The sequence below is a fragment of the Salmo salar genome, chromosome 17 (assembly GCF_965601325.2).
Source record: "Salmo salar chromosome 17, fSalSal1, whole genome shotgun sequence".
In the NCBI taxonomy this organism is placed as follows: domain Eukaryota; kingdom Metazoa; phylum Chordata; class Actinopteri; order Salmoniformes; family Salmonidae; genus Salmo; species Salmo salar.
The window spans coordinates 88,059,119-88,079,682 of record NC_138307.1 but is presented as its reverse complement, the minus strand read 5'-3'; the positions used below and the strand labels follow the sequence as shown (position 1 = coordinate 88,079,682).

At 49.7% G+C, this 20,564-nt stretch overlaps 2 protein-coding genes across 2 annotated transcripts in view; one reads left to right on the top strand and one right to left on the bottom strand.

The window, feature by feature from the left end:
* The window catches only part of LOC106594004 (uncharacterized protein KIAA0930 homolog), a 92,191-nt gene that overhangs the window by 31,983 nt on the left and 39,644 nt on the right, over nt 1-20,564 (top strand). Inside the window, exon 2 of the mRNA XM_082964360.1 lies at nt 1,943-2,094. Within this exon, the coding sequence (XP_082820486.1) occupies nt 1,943-2,094 (152 nt within the window). The remainder of the gene's footprint in view (nt 1-1,942; nt 2,095-20,564) is intronic.
* LOC106596262 (microfibril-associated glycoprotein 4) lies at nt 8,861-18,917 on the bottom strand. Its single transcript, XM_082964372.1, has 6 exons — nt 18,773-18,917; nt 18,323-18,605; nt 12,669-12,923; nt 11,762-12,368; nt 11,175-11,705; nt 8,861-11,114 (listed from the first exon to the last, which is right to left on the bottom strand). The coding sequence occupies exons 1-4, from the start codon at nt 18,776-18,778 to the stop codon at nt 12,109-12,111; spliced, it is 804 nt and encodes a 267-aa protein (XP_082820498.1). The 5' UTR covers nt 18,779-18,917; the 3' UTR covers nt 8,861-11,114; nt 11,175-11,705; nt 11,762-12,108.

Here is a 20,564-nt window from a genome sequence, read left to right as displayed (position 1 = left end):
CTCTGTTTCTTCCAGGGTGTTTTAAGGACTGACCTCTGACCTCTGTTTCCTTCCAGGGTGCTTTAAGGACTGACCTCTGACCTCTGTTTTCTTCCAGGGTGCTTTAAGGACTGACCTCTGACCTCTGTTTCCTTCCAGGGTGCTTTAAGGACTGACCTCTGACCTCTGACCTCTGTTTCCTTCCAGGGTGCTTTAAGGAGTGACCTCTGACCTCTGACCTCTGTTTTCTTCCAGGGTGCTTTAAGGACTGACCTCTGACCTCTGTTTCCTTCCAGGGTGCTTTAAGGACTGACCTCTGACCTCTGTTTCCTTCCAGGGTGCTTTAAGGACTGACCTCTGACCTCTGCCTTTCTTCCAGGGTGCTTTAAGGACTGACCTCTGACCTCTGTTTCCTTCCAGGGTGCTTTAAGGAGTGACCTCTGACCTCTGACCTCTGTTTCCTTCCAGGGTGCTTTAAGGACTGACCTCTGACCTCTGTTTTCTTCCAGGGTGCTTTAAGGACTGACCTCTGACCTCTGTTTTCTTCCAGGGTGCTTTAAGGACTGACCTCTGACCTCTGACCTCTGTTTTCTTCCAGGGTGCTTTAAGGACTGACCTCTGACCTCTGTTTTCTTCCAGGGTGCTTTAAGGACTGACCTCTGACCTCTGTTTCCTTCCAGGGTGCTTTAAGGACTGACCTCTGACCTCTGTTTTCTTCCAGGGTGCTTTAAGGACTGACCTCTGACCTCTGTTTCCTTCCAGGGTGCTTTAAGGACTGACCTCTGACCTCTGTTTTCTTCCAGGGTGCTTTAAGGACTGACCTCTGACCTCTGTTTCCTTCCAGGGTGCTTTAAGGTCTGACCTCTGACCTCTGACCTCTGTTTCCTTCCAGGGTGTTTTAAGGGACTGACCTCTGACCTCTGTTTTCTTCCAGGGTGCTTTAAGGACTGACCTCTGTTTCCTTCCAGGGTGCTTTAAGGACTGACCTCTGACCTTTCTTCCAGGGTGCTTTAAGGACTGACCTCTGACCTCTGACCTCTGTTTTCTTCCAGGGTGCTTTAAGGACTGACCTCTGACCTCTGTCTTCCAGGGTGCTTTAAGGACTGACCTCTGACCTCTGTTTCCTTCCAGGGTGCTTTAAGGACTGACCTCTGACCTCTGTTTCCTTCCAGGGTGTTTTAAGGACTGACCTCTGACCTCTGTTTCCTTCCAGGGTGCTTTAAGGTCTGACCTCTGACCTCTGACCTCTGTTTCCTTCCAGGGTGTTTTAAGGACTGACCTCTGACCTCTGTTTCCTTCCAGGGTGCTTTAAGGACTGACCTCTGACCTCTGTCTTCCAGGGTGCTTTAAGGACTGACCTCTGACCTCTGTTTTCTTCCAGGGTGCTTTAAGGACTGACCTCTGACCTTTCTTCCAGGGTGCTTTAAGGACTGACCTCTGACCTCTGTTTCCTTCCAGGGTGCTTTAAGGACTGACCTCTGACCTCTGTTTCCTTCCAGGGTGCTTTAAGGACTGACCTCTGACCTCTGTTTACTTCCAGGGTGTTTTAAGGACTGACCTCTGACCTCTGACCTCTGTTTTCTTCCAGGGTGCTTTAAGGACTGACCTCTGTTTCCTTCCAGGGTGCTTTAAGGACTGACCTCTGACCTCTGACCTTTCTTCCAGGGTGTTTTAAGGTCTGACCTCTGACCTTTCTTCCAGGGTGCTTTAAGGACTGACCTCTGACCTCTGTTTCCTTCCAGGGTGTTTTAAGGACTGACCTCTGACCTCTGTTTCCTTCCAGGGTGCTTTAAGGACTGACCTCTGACCTCTGACCTCTGTTTCCTTCCAGGGTGTTTTAAGGACTGACCTCTGACCTCTGTTTCCTTCCAGGGTGTTTTAAGGACTGACCTCTGACCTCTGACCTTTCTTCCAGGGTGCTTTAAGGACTGACCTCTGACCTCTGACCTCTGTTTTCTCCCAGGGTGCTTTAAAGACGACCGCATCGTGTTCTGGACATGGATGTTCTCCACGTACTTCATGGAGAAGCTGTCGCCGCGGGAACAGGACGACATGTTGTTTTACGTCCGCAGGAAGCTGTCATACGTCAGCCCCGACCAATCAGAGGGCAAGAAGGTGAGCGAGCGAGAGGAGTGAGTGTGAAAGAGAGAGTGAGACAGTGAATATAGAATGTTATAGTGTCCCCATATGGTTGGGAGTGTCCCTCCCCATATGGTTGGGAGTGTCCCTCCCCATATGGTTGGGAGTGTCCCTCCCCATATGGTTGGGAGTGTCCCTCCCCATATGGTTGGGAGTGTCCCTCCCCAAATGGTTGGGAGTGTCCCTCCCCATACGGTTGGGAGTGTCCCTCCCCATACGGTTGGGAGTGTCCCTCCCCCCCATACGGTTGGGAGTGTCCCTCCTCCCCATACGGTTGGGAGTGTCCCTCCTCCCCATACGGTTGGGAGTGTCCCTCCTCCCCATACGGTTGGGAGTGTCCCTCCTCCCCATACGGTTGGGAGTGTCCCTCCTCCCCATACGGTTGGGAGTGTCCCCCCCCTCCCCATACGGTTGGGAGTGTCCCCCCCCTCCCCATACGGTTGGGAGTGTCCCCCTCCTCCCCATACGGTTGGGAGTGTCCCCCCCCTCCCCATACGGTTGGGAGTGTCCCCCCCCTCCCCATACGGTTGGGAGTGTCCCCCCCCTCCCCATACGGTTGGGAGTGTCCCCCCCCTCCCCATACGGTTGGGAGTGTCCCCCCCCTCCCCATACGGTTGGGAGTGTCCCCCCCCTCCCCATACGGTTGGGAGTGTCCCCCCCCTCCCCATACGGTTGGGAGTGTCCCCCCCCTCCCCATACGGTTGGGAGTGTCCCCCCCCTCCCCATACGGTTGGGAGTGTCCCCCCCCTCCCCATACGGTTGGGAGTGTCCCCCCCCTCCCCATACGGTTGGGAGTGTCCCCCCCCTCCCCATACGGTTGGGAGTGTCCCCCCCCTCCCCATACGGTTGGGAGTGTCCCCCCTCTCCCCATACGGTTGGGAGTGTCCCCCCCCTCCCCATACGGTTGGGAGTGTCCCCCCCCTCCCCATACGGTTGGGAGTGTCCCCCCCCCTCCCCATACGGTTGGGAGTGTCCCCCCCCTCCCCATACGGTTGGGAGTGTCCCCCCCCTCCCCATACGGTTGGGAGTGTCCCCCCCCTCCCCATACGGTTGGGAGTGTCCCCCCCCCCCCCCCATACGGTTGGGAGTGTCCCCCCCCCCCCCCATACGGTTGGGAGTGTCCCCCCCCTCCCCATACGGTTGGGAGTGTCCCCCCCCTCCCCATACGGTTGGGAGTGTCCCCCCCCTCCCCATACGGTTGGGAGTGTCCCCCCCCCCCCCATACGGTTGGGAGTGCCCCCCCCCCCCCCCCCCATACGGTTGGGAGTGCCCCCCCCCCCCCCCCCCCCCCATACGGTTGGGAGTGTCGTCGTCCCCCCCCCCCCCCCCATACGGTTGGGAGTGTCGTCGTCCCCCCATACGGTTGGGAGTGCCCCCCCCCCCCCCCCATACGGTTGGGAGTGTCCCCCCCCCCATATGGTTAATGTTCTTGTCTTTATCCTCTGAAGAAAGACACATTAAAAGATTCTGGGGATGAGCATCTTCAAGATGCTTCAAGTAAAAGTCCTGGGTGGTGAGTTGATACAATTCCAAGTCAGGAAGGTTAAAACCAACCCTCGGACTCGGGGAAGGTTAAAACCAACCCTCGGACTCGGGGAGGTTGAAACCAACCCTCGGACTCGGGAAGGTTGAAACCAACCCTCGGACTCGAAGGTTGAAACCAACCCTCGGACTCGGAGGTTAAAACCAACCCTCGGACTCGGGAAGGTTAAAACCAACCCTTGGACTCGGGAAGGTTAAAACCAACCCTCGGACTCGGGGAAGGTTGAAACCAACCCTCGGACTCGGGAAGGATAAAACCAACCCTCGGACTCGGGGAAGGTTAAAACCAACCCTCGGACTCGGGAAGGTTAAAACCAACCCTCGGACTCGGGAAGGTTAAAACCAACCCTCGGGCTCGGGAAGGTTGAAACCAACCCTCGGGCTCGGGGAAGGTTGAAACCAACCCTCGGACTCGGGGAAGGTTAAAACCAACCCTCGGACTCGGGAAGGTTAAAACCAACCCTCGGACTCGGGAAGGATAAAACCAACCCTCGGACTCGGGGAGGTTGAAACCAACCCTCGGACTCGGGGAAGGATAAAACCAACCCTCGGACTCGGGGAAGGTTAAAACCAACCCTCGGACTCGGGAAAGTTAAAACCAACCCTCGGACTCGGGAAGGTTGAAACCAACCCTCGGACTCGGGAAGGTTGAAACCAACCCTCGGACTCGGGAAGGTTGAAACCAACCCTCGGACTCGGGAAGGTTAAAACCAACCCTCGGACTCGGGAAGGTTGAAACCAACCCTCGGACTCGGGGAAGGATAAAACCAACCCTCGGACTCGGGGAAGGTTGAAACCAACCCTCGGACTCGGGGAAGGATAAAACCAACCCTCGGACTCGGGGAAGGTGGGAAAACTTTCCTTTTTATTCTGTGAGTTTTATTTGTCCATATAAAGTATGTCATGACTCTGGATATTTATTTAAACAATGTCTTCGGTGGGTTAATCGGTATTACACAGAATAAGTATATAAACTTTGGGAGCCATGCCATTCTGAAGAGGTTTATTATCCCTGTTAGATTTATGGGAAGATGCAGATAGTGAAGGAAGTGTAGTTGGTATAGACCCTCCTCCTCCTCCTCCTCCTCCCATCACCTCTGTATTAACAGCCTGGGGAGAGATGGTGAAGGAGGTGTAGTTGGTATAGACCCTCCTCCTCCTCCCATCACCTCTGTATTAACAGCCTGGGGAGAGATAGTGAAGGAGGTGTAGTTGGTATAGACCCTCCTCCTCCTCCCATCACCTCTGTATTAACAGCCTGGGGAGAGATGGTGAAGGAGGTGTAGTTGGTATAGACCCTCCTCCTCCTCCTCCTCCCATCACCTCTGTATTAACAGCCTGGGGAGAGATGGTGAAGGAGGTGTAGTTGGTATAGACCCTCCTCCTCCTCCTCCCATCACCTCTGTATTAACAGCCTGGGGAGAGATAGTGAAGGAGGTGTAGTTGGTATAGACCCTCCTCCTCCTCCTCCCATCACCTCTGTATTAACAGCCTGGGGAGAGATGGTGAAGGAAGTGTAGTTGGTATAGACCCTCCTCCTCCTCCCATCACCTCTGTATTAACAGCCTGGGGAGAGATAGTGAAGTGCTTCTTCATCAATACTAGCTTTGGATAGGCTAGGATATAATTGTACATTTTAGTCATTTAGCAGATGCTCTTATCCAGAGCGACTTACAGTAGTGAATGCATACATTTCATTTCATGCATTATTTTTGTACTGGCCCCCCGTGGGAATTGAACCCACAACCCTGGCGTTGCACACACCATGCTGGCGTTGCAAACACCATGCTCTACCAACTGAGCCACAGGGAAGAATATGATTATAGAGCTGGGATAAACGGCCAAAATATCATATCACAATATTTTCCTCATTTTGGACAGTGTTTTAATGTTTTTTTATATAGTAAAGGTTGTGAATGTGCTTTATGAGTACTGACTGATCCTGGTGGAAACACACATATACACTCTACGTGATTCCAGTGGTCTTTCTCCGTGCTGATAGCCAGTCTGGGGAATGTTTCTACCAGTCTGGATATTCTGACCACTAACCAGTCTGTGGGATGTTTCTACCAGTCTGGATATTCTGACCACTAACCAGTCTGTGGAATGTTTCTACCAGTCTGGATATTCTGACCACTAACCAGTCTGTGGAATGTTTCTACCAGTCTGGATATTCTGACCACTAACCAGTCTGGGGGATGTTTCTACCAGTCTGGATATTCTGACCACTAACCAGTCTGTGGGATGTTTCTACCAGTCTGGATATTCTGACCACTAGCCAGTCTGGATATTCTGACCACTAGCCAGTCTGTGGAATGTTTCTACCAGTCTGGATATTCTGACCACTAGCCAGTCTGTGGAATGTTTCTACCAGTCTGGATATTCTGACCACTAACCAGTCTGTGGGATGTTTCTACCAGTCTGGATATTCTGACCACTAACCAGTCTGTGGAATGTTTCTACCAGTCTGGATATTCTGACCACTAACCAGTCTGGATATTCTGACCACTAACCAGTCTGGATATTCTAAGACCTGTATTAGTAATGACCACTAACCAGTCTGGATATTCTGACCACTAACCAGTCTGGGGGATGTTTCTACCAGTCTGGATATTCTGACCACTAACCAGTCTGGATATTCTAAGACCTGTATTAGTAATGACCACTAACCAGTCTGGATATTCTGACCACTAACCAGTCTGGGGGATGTTTCTACCAGTCTGGATATTCTGACCACTAACCAGTCTGGATATTCTAAGACCTGTATTAGTAATGACAACTAACCAGTCTGGATATTCTGACCACTAACCAGTCTGGATATTCTAAGACCTGTATTAGTGATGACCACTAACCAGTCTGGATATTCTAAGACCTGTATTAGCGATGACCACTAACCAGTCTGGATATTCTGACCACTAGCCAGTCTGTGGAATGTTTCTACCAGTCTGGATATTCTGACCACTAACCAGTCTGTGGGATGTTTCTACCAGTCTGGATATTCTGACCACTAACCAGTCTGTGGAATGTTTCTACTAGTCTGGATATTCTGACCACTAACCAGTCTGGATATTCTGACCACTAACCAGTCTGTGGAATGTTTCTACCAGTCTGGATATTCTGACCACTAGCCAGTCTGTGGAATGTTTCTACCAGTCTGGATATTCTGACCACTAACCAGTCTGGATATTCTGACCACTAACCAGTCTGGATATTCTGACCACTAACCAGTCTGGGGAATGTTTCTACCAGTCTGGATATTCTGACCACTAACCAGTCTGTGGAATGTTTCTACTAGTCTGGATATTCTGACCACTAACCAGTCTGGATATTCTAACCACTAACCAGTCTGAATATTCTAAGACCTGTATTAGTAATGACCACTAACCAGTCTGGATATTCTGACCACTAACCAGTCTGGATATTCTAAGACCTGTATTAGTGATGACCACTAACCAGTCTGGATATTCTGACCACTAACCAGTCTGGATATTCTGACCACTAACCAGTCTGGATATTCTGACCACTAACCAGTCTGGATATTTTTAGACCTGTATTAGTAATGACCACTAACCAGTCTGGATATTCTGAGACCTGTATTAGGAATGACCACTAACCAGTCTGAATATTCTATGACCTGTATTAGCGATGACCACTAACCAGTCTGGATATTCTGACCACTACCCAGTCTGTGGAATGTTTCTACCAGTCTGGATATTCTAAGACCTGTATTAGTGATGACCACTAACCAGTCTGGATATTCTGACCACTAACCATTCTGGATATTCTGACCACTAACCAGTCTGAATATTCTAAGACCTGTATTAGTGATGACTACTAACCAGTCTGGATATTCTAAGACCTGTATTAGTGATGACCATGAACCAGTCTGGATATTCTGACCACTAACCAGTCTGGATATTCTAAGACCTGTATTAGTGATGACCACTAACCAGTCTGGATATTCTGACCACTAACCAGTCTGGATATTCTAAGACCTGTATTAGTGATGACCACTAACCAGTCTGGATATTCTAAGACCTGTATTAGTGATGACCACTAACCAGTCTGGATATTCTAAGACCTGTATTAGTGATGACCACTAACCAGTCTGGATATTCTAAGACCTGTATTAGTGATGACCACTAACCAGTCTGGATATTCTAAGACCTGTATTAGTAATGACCACTAACCAGTCTGGGGGATGTTTCTACCAGTCTGGATATTCTGACCACTAACCAGTCTGGATATTCTGACCACTAACCAGTCTGGATATTCCGACCACTAACCAGTCTGGATATTCTAAGACCTGTATTAGTGATGACCACTAACCAGTCTGGATATTCTAAGACCTGTATTAGTAATGACCACTAACCAGTCTGGGGGATGTTTCTACCAGTCTGGATATTCTGACCACTAACCAGTCTGGATATTCTGACCACTAACCAGTCTGGATATTCTGACCACTAACCAGTCTGGATATTCTGACCACTAACCAGTCTGGATATTCTGACCACTAACCAGTCTGGATATTCTGACCACTAACCAGTCTGGATATTCTGACCACTAACCAGTCTGGATATTCTGACCACTAACCAGTCTGGGGGATGTTTCTACCAGTCTGGATATTCTGACCACTAACCAGTCTGGATATTCTGACCACTAACCAGTCTGGATATTCTGACCACTAACCAGTCTGGATATTCTGACCACTACCTAGTCTGGATATTCTGACCACTACCTAGTCTGGATATTCTGACCACTAACCAGTCTGGATATTCTGACCACTAACCAGTCTTGATATTCTGACCACTAACCAGTCTGGATATTCTGACCACTAACCAGTCTGGATATTCTGACCACTAACCAGTCTGGATATTCTGACCACTAACCAGTCTGGATATTCTGACCACTAACCAGTCTGGATATTCTGACCACTAACCAGTCTGGATATTCTGACCACTAACCAGTCTGGATATTCTGACCACTAACCAGTCTGGATATTCTGACCACTAACCAGTCTGGATATTCTGACCACTAACCAGTCTGGATATTCTGACCACTAACCAGTCTGGATATTCTGACCACTAACCAGTCTGGATATTCTGACCACTAACCAGTCTGGATATTCTGACCACTAACCAGTCTGGATATTCCGACCACTAACCAGTCTGGATATTCTGACCACTAACCAGTCTGTGGAATGTTTTCACATGTTGTTTATTGTCACATGACCAATTTCCAGTGTAAACACTTCACTTCCTTGTCTGTCCTTTACATATTGATTATGGATATGAGAATGTAAACAAAACCATATATTCTTAGATGACATGTCAGCACATTTGAGATATCAGCTGATGTAAGAAGGGCTATATAAATAAATGAGATTTGATGACCTTGTTTTGCCAAGTAACAGATAAGCATAGCATATATATCCATAGACATTTTATACAATTAAAGGGTAGGAAGTATGGGTTCTAGCAAGGACCGGGCCGTTAGGGACCTGATTGATTGGTGTGTAGTCAGTATGGGTTCTACCAAGGACCGGGCCGTTAGGGACCTGATTGATTAGTGTGTAGTCAGTATGGGTTCTACCAAGGACCGGGCCGTTAGGACCTGATTGATTAGTGTGTAGTCAGTATGGGTTCTACCAAGGACCGGGCCGTTAGGACCTGATTGATTGGTGTGTAGTCAGTATGGGTTCTACCAAGGACCGGTCCGTTAGGGACCTGATTGATTGATGTGTAGTCAGTATGGGTTCTACCAAGGACCGGGCCGTTAGGACCTGATTGATTGGTGTGTAGTCAGTATGGGTTCTACCAAGGACCGGGCCGTTAGGGACCTGATTGATTGGTGTGTAGTCAGTATGGGTTCTACCAAGGACCGGGCCGTTAGGGACCTGATTGATTGATGTGTAGTCAGTCAGTATGGGTTCTACCAAGGACCGGGCCGTTAGGGACCTGATTGATTGATGTGTAGTCAGTCAGTATGGGTTCTACCAAGGACCGGGCCGTTAGGACCTGATTGATTGGTGTGTAGTCAGTCAGTATGGGTTCTACCAAGGACCGGGCCGTTAGGACCTGATTGATTGGTGTGTAGTCAGTATGGGTTCTACCAAGGACCGGGCCGTTAGGACCTGATTGATTGATGTGTAGTCAGTCAGTATGGGTTCTACCAAGGACCGGGCCGTTAGGGACCTGATTGATTAGTGTGTAGTCAGGTGGGTTCTACCAAGGACCGGGCCGTTAGGACCTGATTGATTGGTGTGTAGTCAGTATGGGTTCTACCAAGGACCGGGCCGTTAGGACCTGATTGATTGGTGTGTAGTCAGTATGGGTTCTACCAAGGACCGGGCCGTTAGGACCTGATTGATTAGTGTGTAGTCAGGTGGGTTCTACCAAGGACCGGGCCGTTAGGACCTGATTGATTGGTGTGTAGTCAGTCAGTATGGGTTCTACCAAGGACCGGGCCGTTAGGACCTGATTGATTAGTGTGTAGTCAGGTGGGTTCTACCAAGGACCGGGCCGTTAGGACCTGATTGATTGGTGTGTAGTCAGTATGGGTTCTACCAAGGACCGGGCCGTTAGGACCTGATTGATTGGTGTGTAGTCAGTATAGGTTCTACCAAGGACCGGGCCGTTAGGACCTGATTGATTGGTGTGCAGTCAGTATGGGTTCTACCAAGGACCGGGCCGTTAGGACCTGATTGATTAGTGTGTAGTCAGGTGGGTTCTACCAAGGACCGGGCCGTTAGGACCTGATTGATTGGTGTGTAGTCAGTCAGTATGGGTTCTACCAAGGACCGGGCCGTTAGGACCTGATTGATTGGTGTGTAGTCAGTCAGTATGGGTTCTACCAAGGACCGGGCCGTTAGGACCTGATTGATTGGTGTGTAGTCAGTCAGTATGGGTTCTACCAAGGACCGGGCCGTTAGGGACCTGATTGATTGGTGTGTAGTCAGTCAGTATGGGTTCTACCAAGGACCGGGCCGTTAGGACCTGATTGATTGGTGTGTAGTCAGTATGGGTTCTACCAAGGACCGGGCCGTTAGGACCTGATTGATTGGTGTGCAGTCAGTATGGGTTCTACCAAGGACCGGGCCGTTAGGACCTGATTGATTAGTGTGTAGTCAGGTGGGTTCTACCAAGGACCGGGCCGTTAGGACCTGATTGATTGGTGTGTAGTCAGTCAGTATGGGTTCTACCAAGGACCGGGCCGTTAGGACCTGATTGATTGGTGTGTAGTCAGTCAGTATGGGTTCTACCAAGGACCGGGCCGTTAGGACCTGATTGATTGGTGTGTAGTCAGTCAGTATGGGTTCTACCAAGGACCGGGCCGTTAGGGACCTGATTGATTGGTGTGCAGTCAGTATGGGTTCTACCAAGGACCGGGCCGTTAGGACCTGATTGATTAGTGTGTAGTCAGGTGGGTTCTACCAAGGACCGGGCCGTTAGGACCTGATTGATTGGTGTGTAGTCAGTCAGTATGGCTTCTACCAAGGACCGGGCCGTTAGGACCTGATTGATTGGTGTGTAGTCAGTCAGTATGGGTTCTACCAAGGACCGGGCCGTTAGGGACCTGATTGATTGGTGTGCAGTCAGTATGGGTTCTACCAAGGACCGGGCCGTTAGGACCTGATTGATTGGTGTGTAGTCAGTATGGGTTCTACCAAGGACCGGGCCGTTAGGACCTGATTGATTGGTGTGTAGTCAGTCAGTATGGGTTCTACCAAGGACCGGGCCGTTAGGACCTGATTGATTGGTGTGTAGTCAGTCAGTATGGGTTCTACCAAGGACCGGGCCGTTAGGGACCTGATTGATTGGTGTGTAGTCAGTCAGTATGGGTTCTACCAAGGACCGGGCCGTTAGGACCTGATTGATTGGTGTGTAGTCAGTCAGTATGGGTTCTACCAAGGACCGGGCCGTTAGGGACCTGATTGATTAGTGTGTAGTCAGGTGGGTTCTACCAAGGACCGGGCCGTTAGGACCTGATTGATTGGTGTGTAGTCAGTCAGTATGGATTCTACCAAGGACCGGGCCGTTAGGGACCTGATTGATTAGTGTGTAGTCAGTATGGGTTCTACCAAGGACCGGGCCGTTAGGACCTGATTGATTGGTGTGTAGTCAGGTGGGTTTATCCACCATGTCCAGAGTTCATTATAGGAGATGAAATTGACTCAGCAGAATGTTACTGTGGTCTTGACCCATGACTGCCGATGTGGAGGTAATATGGGCACCACAACAGACCCAGCCACAAATACCAGTATATTGGACGAGGCAACAACATGATTTGGGTTTAACAGAATAATGAGCTTTGAAAAGGAACATTTTCACAGGAGAGTTTAAAAAAAAAAAAGTTTTATACGACATGTTACACTGTGTATAGAGTCCAAAAAAAAATGAAAACATGCAAAAAGTCTTCCAATCTAGCATTTTAAAGAACCATTTTTAACTACAGGATTTTGTTAAGGAACTTCACAGGTCTAATCTTCATGGATATGACTTTCACAGAGTAGAAGGTCTTCCATCCCCTCCAGTTGACCCCCATCTGTGAGTTCAGTCCCCACGTATAAAGACCGTTTGGGTTTGAGAGGTAACAGTCGTTGAACCAATAACCTCCGACTGCGCTGACTGCGCAGTTGGTCTCGTGGGCGTCCTGGTCTCTGTCGAAGGTGGAGAACTTCATACCGCTGTGATGGGTGAGAGAGTCCCCTTGGTTCAAGCGGGAAACGCAGGTCAGATGTTAAAGAACCGATTTACCACATAGGCTACTGCCCAGAGACCTCTGTCAAAAATCAGTCTACAATGTCTCAATGTGATCTAGGACCAGGTCGTCGTCCCCCCCCCCCCATCCGTTCTACGTAGTACTCTTCATTATGATCTCTAATAAACTGATCCCAGATCAGCTGTATTCACTAGAAATCAAACAGAACCGAATGAGGGGACCTAGCTGAACTCTGGACTAATGAATACAGCCCAGATGTTTCTCTAATGAAGTTGAACTGTTCTCACCTGCTCCTCCATCTTTAAAGCCAGTAACCTGAAGTTTGTAGCCGTCCAGTTCAGGATCTGTGACTTCGGGAGAGATGGCGAAGGAGGCGTAGAAAGCGTATGCTTTCTGTCCGTCGAAGTCCTCCATGTCCACCCTCAACTCGTACGTCTTTTTCAGGGTCAGGAGGTAGATGGTGTCCAGACCTGCATCGAACAGACGAGAGGTGAACCTTTTTTTACAACAGAGGTATTCACCTTTTACCCCCCCCCCCGACCAGGTTCAGAGCCTGCTGGTTTTCTCTTCTACCTGGTAATTAATATCACCCACCTGGTGTCTAAACCAGTCCTCTTCTACCTGGTAATTAATATCACCCACCTGGTGTCTAAACCAGTCCTCTTCTACCTGGTAATTAATATCACCCACCTGGTGTCTAAACCAGTCCTCTTCCACCTGGTAATTAATATCACCCACCTGGTGTCTCGGGTCTAAACCAGTCCTCTTCTACCTGGTAATTAATATCACCCACCTGGTGTCTAAACCAGTCCTCTTCTACCTGGTAATTAATATCACCCACCTGGTGTCTAAACCAGTCCTCTTCTACCTGGTAATTAATATCACCCACCTGGTGTCTCGGGTCTAAACCAGTCCTCTTCTACCTGGTAATTAATATCACCCACCTGGTGTCTAAACCAGTCCTCTTCTACCTGGTAATTAATATCACCCACCTGGTGTCTAAACCAGTCCTCTTCTACCTGGTAATTAATATCACCCACCTGGTGTCTAAACCAGTCCTCTTCCACCTGGTAATTAATATCACCCACCTGGTGTCTCGGGTCTAAACCAGTCCTCTTCTACCTGGCAATTAATATCACCCACCTGGTGTCTAAACCAGTCCTCTTCTACCTGGTAATTAATATCACCCACCTGGTGTCTAAACCAGTCCTCTTCTACCTGGTAATTAATATCACCCACCTGGTGTCTAAACCAGTCCTCTTCTACCTGGTAATTAATATCACCCACCTGGTGTCTAAACCAGTCCTCTTCTACCTGGTAATTAATATCACCCACCTGGTGTCTAAACCAGTCCTCTTCTACCTGGTAATTAATATCACCCACCTGGTGTCTAAACCAGTCCTCTACTACCTGGTAATTAATATCACCCACCTGGTGTCTAAACCAGTCCTCTTCTACCTGGTAATTAATATCACTCATCTGGTGTCTAAACCAGTCCTCTTCTACCTGGTAATTAATATCACCCACCTGGTGTCTAAACCAGTCCTCTTCTACCTGGTAATTAATATCACCCACCTGGTGTCTAAACCAGTCCTCTTCTACCTGGTAATTAATATCACCCACCTGGTGTCTAAACCAGTCCTCTTCTACCTGGTAATTAATATCACCTACCTGGTGTCTCGGGTCTAAACCAGTCCTCTTCTACCTGGCAATTAATATCACCCACCTGGTGTCTAAACCAGTCCTCTTCTACCTGGTAATTAATATCACCCACCTGGTGTCTAAACCAGTCCTCTTCCACCTGGTAATTAATATCACCCACCTGGTGTCTCGGGTCTAAACCAGTCCTCTTCTACCTGGCAATTAATATCACCCACCTGGTGTCTAAACCAGTCCTCTTCTACCTGGTAATTAATATCACCCACCTGGTGTCTAAACCAGTCCTCTTCTACCTGGTAATTAATATCACCCACCTGGTGTCTAAACCAGTCCTCTTCTACCTGGTAATTAATATCACCCACCTGCTGTCTAAACCAGTCCTCTTCTACCTGGTAATTAATATCACCCACCTGGTGTCTAAACCAGTCCTCTACTACCTGGTAATTAATATCACCCACCTGGTGTCTAAACCAGTCCTCTTCTACCTGGTAATTAATATCACCCACCTGGTGTCTAAACCAGTCCTCTTCCACCTGGTAATTAATATCACCCACCTGGTGTCTCGGGTCTAAACCAGTCCTCTTCTACCTGGCAATTAATATCACCCACCTGGTGTCTAAACCAGTCCTCTTCTACCTGGTAATTAATATCACCCACCTGGTGTCTAAACCAGTCCTCTTCTACCTGGTAATTAATATCACCCACCTGGTGTCTAAACCAGTCCTCTTCTACCTGGTAATTAATATCACCCACCTGGTGTCTAAACCAGTCCTCTTCTACCTGGTAATTAATATCACCCACCTGGTGTCTAAACCAGTCCTATTCTACCTGGTAATTAATATCACCCACCTGGTGTCTAAACCAGTCCTCTTCTACCTGGTAATTAATATCACCCACCTGGTGTCTAAACCAGTCCTCTTCTACCTGGTAATTAATATCACCCACCTGGTGTCTAAACCAGTCCTCTACTACCTGGTAATTAATATCACCCACCTGGTGTCTAAACCAGTCCTCTTCTACCTGGTAATTAATATCACCCACCTGGTGTCTAAACCAGTCCTCTACTACCTGGTAATTAATATCACCCACCTGGTGTCTAAACCAGTCCTCTTCTACCTGGTAATTAATATCACCCACCTGGTGTCTAAACCAGTCCTCTACTACCTGGTAATTAATATCACCCACCTGGTGTCTAAACCAGTCCTCTTCTACCTGGTAATTAATATCACCCACCTGGTGTCTAAACCAGTCCTCTTCTACCTGGTAATTAATATCACCCACCTGGTGTCTAAACCAGTCCTCTACTACCTGGTAATTAATATCACCCACCTGGTGTCTCAGGTCTAAACCAGTCCTCTTCTACCTGGTAATTAATATCACCCACCTGGTGTCTAAACCAGTCCTCTTCTACCTGGTAATTAATATCACCCACCTGGTGTCTCAGGTCTAAACCAGTCCTCTTCTACCTGGTAATTAATATCACCCACCTGGTGTCTAAACCAGTCCTCTTCTACCTGGTAATTAATATCACCCACCTGGTGTCTAAACCAGTCCTCCTCTACCTGGTAATTAATATCACCCACCTGGTGTCTAAACCAGTCCTCTTCTACCTGGTAATTAATATCACCCACCTGGTGTCTAAACCAGTCCTCTTCTACCTGGTAATTAATATCACCCACCTGGTGTCTAAACCAGTCCTCTTCTACCTGGTAATTAATATCACCCATCTGGTGTCTAAACCAGTCCTCTACTACCTGGTAATTAATATCACCCACCTGGTGTGTAAACCAGTCCTCTTCTACCTGGTAATTAATATCACCCACCTGGTGTCTATACCAGTCCTCTACTACCTGGTAATTAATATCACCCACCTGGTGTCTAAACCAGTCCTCTTCTACCTGGTAATTAATATCACCCACCTGGTGTCTAAACCAGTCCTCTACTACCTGGTAATTAATATCACCCACCTGGTGTCTCAGGTCTAAACCAGTCCTCTTCTACCTGGTATTAATATCACCCACCTGGTGTCTAAACCAGTCCTCTTCTACCTGGTAATTAATATCACCCACCTGGTGTCTAAACCAGTCCTCTTCTACCTGGTAATTAATATCACCCACCTGGTGTCTAAACCAGTCCTCTTCTACCTGGTAATTAATATCACCCACCTGGTGTCTAAACCAGTCCTCTTCTACCTGGTAATTAATATCACCCACCTGGTGTCTAAACCAGTCCTCTTCTACCTGGTAATTAATATCACCCACCTGGTGTCTAAACCAGTCCGCTACTACCTGGTAATTAATATCACCCACCTGGTGTCTAAACCAGTCCTCTTCTACCTGGTAATTAATATCACCCACCTGGTGTCTCAGGTCTAAACCAGTCCTCTTCTACCTGGTAATTAATATCACCCACCTGGTGTCTAAACCAGTCCTCTTCTACCTGGTAATTAATATCACCCACCTGGTGTCTAAACCAGTCCTCTTCTACCTGGTAATTAATATCACCCACCTGGTGTCTAAACCAGTCCTCTTCTACCTGGTAATTAATATCACCCATCTGGTGTCTAAACCAGTCCTATTCTACCTGGTAATTAATATCACCCACCTGGTGTCTAAACCAGTCCTATTCTACCTGGTAATTAATATCACCCAGAGAGGAGGAGGGAAGAGAGAGGAGGGGGGAGAGAGAGGAGGAGGGGGGGGAGGGGAAGAGGGAGGGGGGAGGAGGGGAAGAGGGAGGGGGGTGAAGGAGAGGAGAAAGTGTAAGCATCTAGGCCATGTCGTCAAGTGCCAACAGTTGATCAGACCTCCTTATCTGGCAGAATACTGTTCATCAGACCTCCTTATCTGGCAGAATACTGTTCATCAGACCTCCTTATCTGGCAGAATACTGTTGATCAGACCTCCTTATCTGGCAGAATACTGTTGATCAGACCTCCTTATCTGGCAGAATACTGTTGATCAGACCTCCTTATCTGGCAGAATACTGTTGATCAGACCTCCTTATCTGGCAGAATACTGTTGATCAGACCTCCTTATCTGGCAGAATACTGTTGATCAGACCTCCTTATCTGGCAGAATACTGTTGATCAGACCTCCTTATCTGGCAGAATACTGTTGATCAGACCTCCTTATCTGGCAGAATACTGTTGATCAGACCTCCTTATCTGGCAGAATACTGTTGATCAGACCTCCTTATCTGGCAGAATACTGTTGATCAGACCTCCTTATCTGGCAGAATACTGTTGATCAGACCTCCTTATCTGGCAGAATACTGTTGATCAGACCTCCTTATCTGGCAGAATACTGTTGATCAGACCTCCTTATCTGGCAGAATACTGTTGATCAGACCTCCTTATCTGGCAGAATACTGTTGATCAGACCTCCTTATCTGGCAGAATACTGTTGATCAGACCTCCTTATCTGGCAGAATACTGTTGATCAGACCTCTAATCTGGCAGAATACTGTGGTCTTAAAATACTTCAACAAGATCAGTGAATGTCGATGTAGCATGTTGATGCTGACTCTAGTGTGGTCTGGAGGGGCTGACTCTAGTGTGGTCTGGAGGGGCTGACTCTAGTGTGGTCTGGAGGGGCTGACTCTAGTGTGGTCTGGAGGGGCTGACTCTAGTGTGGTCTGGAGGGGCTGACTCTAGTGTGGTCTGGAGGGGATGACTCTAGTGTGGTCTGGAGGGGATGACTCTAGTGTGGTCTGGAGGGGATGACTCTAGTGTGGTCTGGAGGGGATGACTCTAGTGTGGTCTGGAGGGGTCGGGGCTGACTCTAGTGTGGTCTGGAGGGGCTGACTCTAGTGTGGTCTGGAGGGGCTGACTCTAGTGTGGTCTGGAGGGGCTGACTCTAGTGTGGTCTGGAGGGGCTGACTCTAGTGTGGTCTGGAGGGGCTGACTCTAGTGTGGTCCGGAGGGGTCGAGGCTGACTCTAGTGTGGTCCGGAGGGGTCGAGGCTGACTCTAGTGTGGTCCGGAGGGGTCGAGGCTGACTCTAGTGTGGTCCGGAGGGGCTGACTCTAGTGTGGTCCGGAGGGGCTGACTCTAGTGTGGTCCGGAGGGGCTGACTCTAGTGTGGTCCGGAGGGGCTGACTCTAGTGTGGTCCGGAGGGGCTGACTCTAGTGTGGTCCGGTGGGGCTGACTCTAGTGTGGTCCGGAGGGGTCGGGGCTGACTCTAGTGTGGTCCGGAGGGGTCGAGGCTGACTCTAGTGTGGTCCGGAGGGGTCGTGGCTGACTCTAGTGTGGTCCGGCGGCGTCGGGGCTGACTCTAGTGTGGTCCGGCGGCGTCGAGGCTGACTCTAGTGTGGTCTGAACACTGGTTATGTACTCTGTTAAATAGTTTCCTTCCAGGTAGCCTACTCACGGTCCATTTCCCTCCGTCGGTATCCATATCACAGTAGACGTAGCGAGGAGAGTTGGGTCCAGCAGGGTAGATCCTGTAGACGCCGCTGGCCTTGGATCCGTCGTTGTAGATATCAGCACAGTCCAGAGGCTGGAACATCAAGCCTTTAGAATGAACTGTTACTGCCAGCAGCAACACGTGGAGAAACTTCAGGGTCTGAAACATGAGATATTATCACAGAGAGAGTCTGTTAAATTATCTTCTTTTATGTAATTCTATGTTTTCATTTTCTGCTCATTATATGGAAATGCAGGTCTGGTTACATATAACAGTGTTTAGTGTGGTACATTTATGCCGTTGTAAAATGTAGCCTAAAAACTCACGTTCATTGTTGGATCGGTAAGCGGTCTTTTTTTCCCCAGTTGGTTTTCAGCCGGACAAGCAAATAATCTGATTGTGACTCTTATCCGTCCTTTTGTGTACTTTTTAGAAGGGGTGGGTTGATCGTGATTGGCTGATTTTTATTATCAGGGTTTCACAATATGGACATTTCCACTTCTGTAATTCCCTGGACTCTTGTCTTTTTAAACCCAGTTGTTCTTCTATCCATGTAGTCTAAGTTGTGTCTGTTACACCAAAACAGGTGTGGACTCTTGCTGCTCATATTTTCTTAGTCAATTGTTGAATGTTGTTTACACGGTCCCGTTTCCCTCCCGTCAGATTTCCCTATCGCTGTCCGTTTCCCTCAGTCAGGGTCCCTATCGCGGTCCCGTTTCCCCTCCCGTCAGGTTCCCTATCGCGGTCCCGTTTTCCTCCCGTCAGGTTCCCTATCGCGGTCCCGTTTCCCCTCCCGTCAGGTTCCCTATCGCGGTCCCGTTTCCCCTCCCGTCAGGTTCCCTATCGCGGTCCCGTTTCCCCTCCCGTCAGGTTCCCTATCGCGGTCCCGTTTCCCTCCCGTCAGGTTCCCTATCGCGGTCCCGTTTCCCTCCCGTCAGGTTCCCTATCGCGGTCCCGTTTCCCTCCCGTCAGGTTCCCTGTCGCGGTCCCGTTTCCCTCCCGTCAGGTTCCCTGTCGCTGTCCCGTTTCCCTCCCGTCAGGTTCCCTATCGCGTCCCGTTTCCCCTCCCGTCAGGTTCCCTATCGCGGTCCCGTTTCCCCTCCCGTCAGGTTCCCTATCGCGGTCCCGTTTCCCCTCCCGTCAGGTTCCCTATCGCGGTCCCGTTTCCCTCCCGTCAGGTTCCCTGTCGCGGTCCCGTTTCCCTCCCGTCAGGTTCCCTGTCGCGGTCCCGTTTCCCTCCCGTCAGGTTCCCTGTCGCGGTCCCGTTTCCCCTCCGTCAGGTTCCCTGTCGCGGTCCCGTTTCCCTCCCGTCAGGTTCCCTGTCGCGGTCCCGTTTCCCTCCCGTCAGGTTCCCTGTCGCTGTCCCGTTTCCCTCCCGTCAGGTTCCCTGTCGCGGTCCCGTTTCCCCTCCGTCAGGTTCCCTATCGCGGTCCCGTTTCCCTCCCGTCACGTTCCCTATCGCGGTCCCGTTTCCCTCCCGTCAGGTTCCCTGTCGCTGTCCCGTTTCCCTCCCGTCAGGTTCCCTGTTGCGGTCCCGTTTCCCCTCCGTCAGGTTCCCTATCGCGGTCCCGTTTCCCTCCCGTCAGGTTCCCTATCGCGGTCCCGTTTCCCTCCCGTCAGGTTCCCTATCGCTGTCCCGTTTCCCTTCCGTCAGGTTCCCTGTCGCGGTCCCGTTTCCTTCCCGTCAGGTTCCCTATCGCGGTCCCGTTTCCCCTCCCGTCAGGTTCCCTATCGCGGTCCCGTTTCCCCTCCCGTCAGGTTCCCTATCGCGGTCCCGTTTCCCCTCCCGTCAGGTTCCCTATCGCGGTCCCGTTTCCTTCCCTCCCGTCAGGTTCCCTATCGCGGTCCCGTTTCCTTCCCTCCCGTCAGGTTCCCTATCGCGGTCCCGTTTCCTTCCCTCCCGTCAGGTTCCCTATCGCGGTCCCGTTTCCCCTCCCGTCAGGTTCCCTATCGCGGTCCCGTTTCCCTTCCCTCCCGTCAGGTTCCCTATCGCGGTCCCGTTTCCCCTCCCGTCAGGTTCCCAGTCCGTTAGTCTCTATAAAGGCTGTTAACAGATGCAGTAGAAGAATGAAGGTGGACGGTATGATTTTAAAGTTCTCCTCAAGGGGGTCTTCGCTT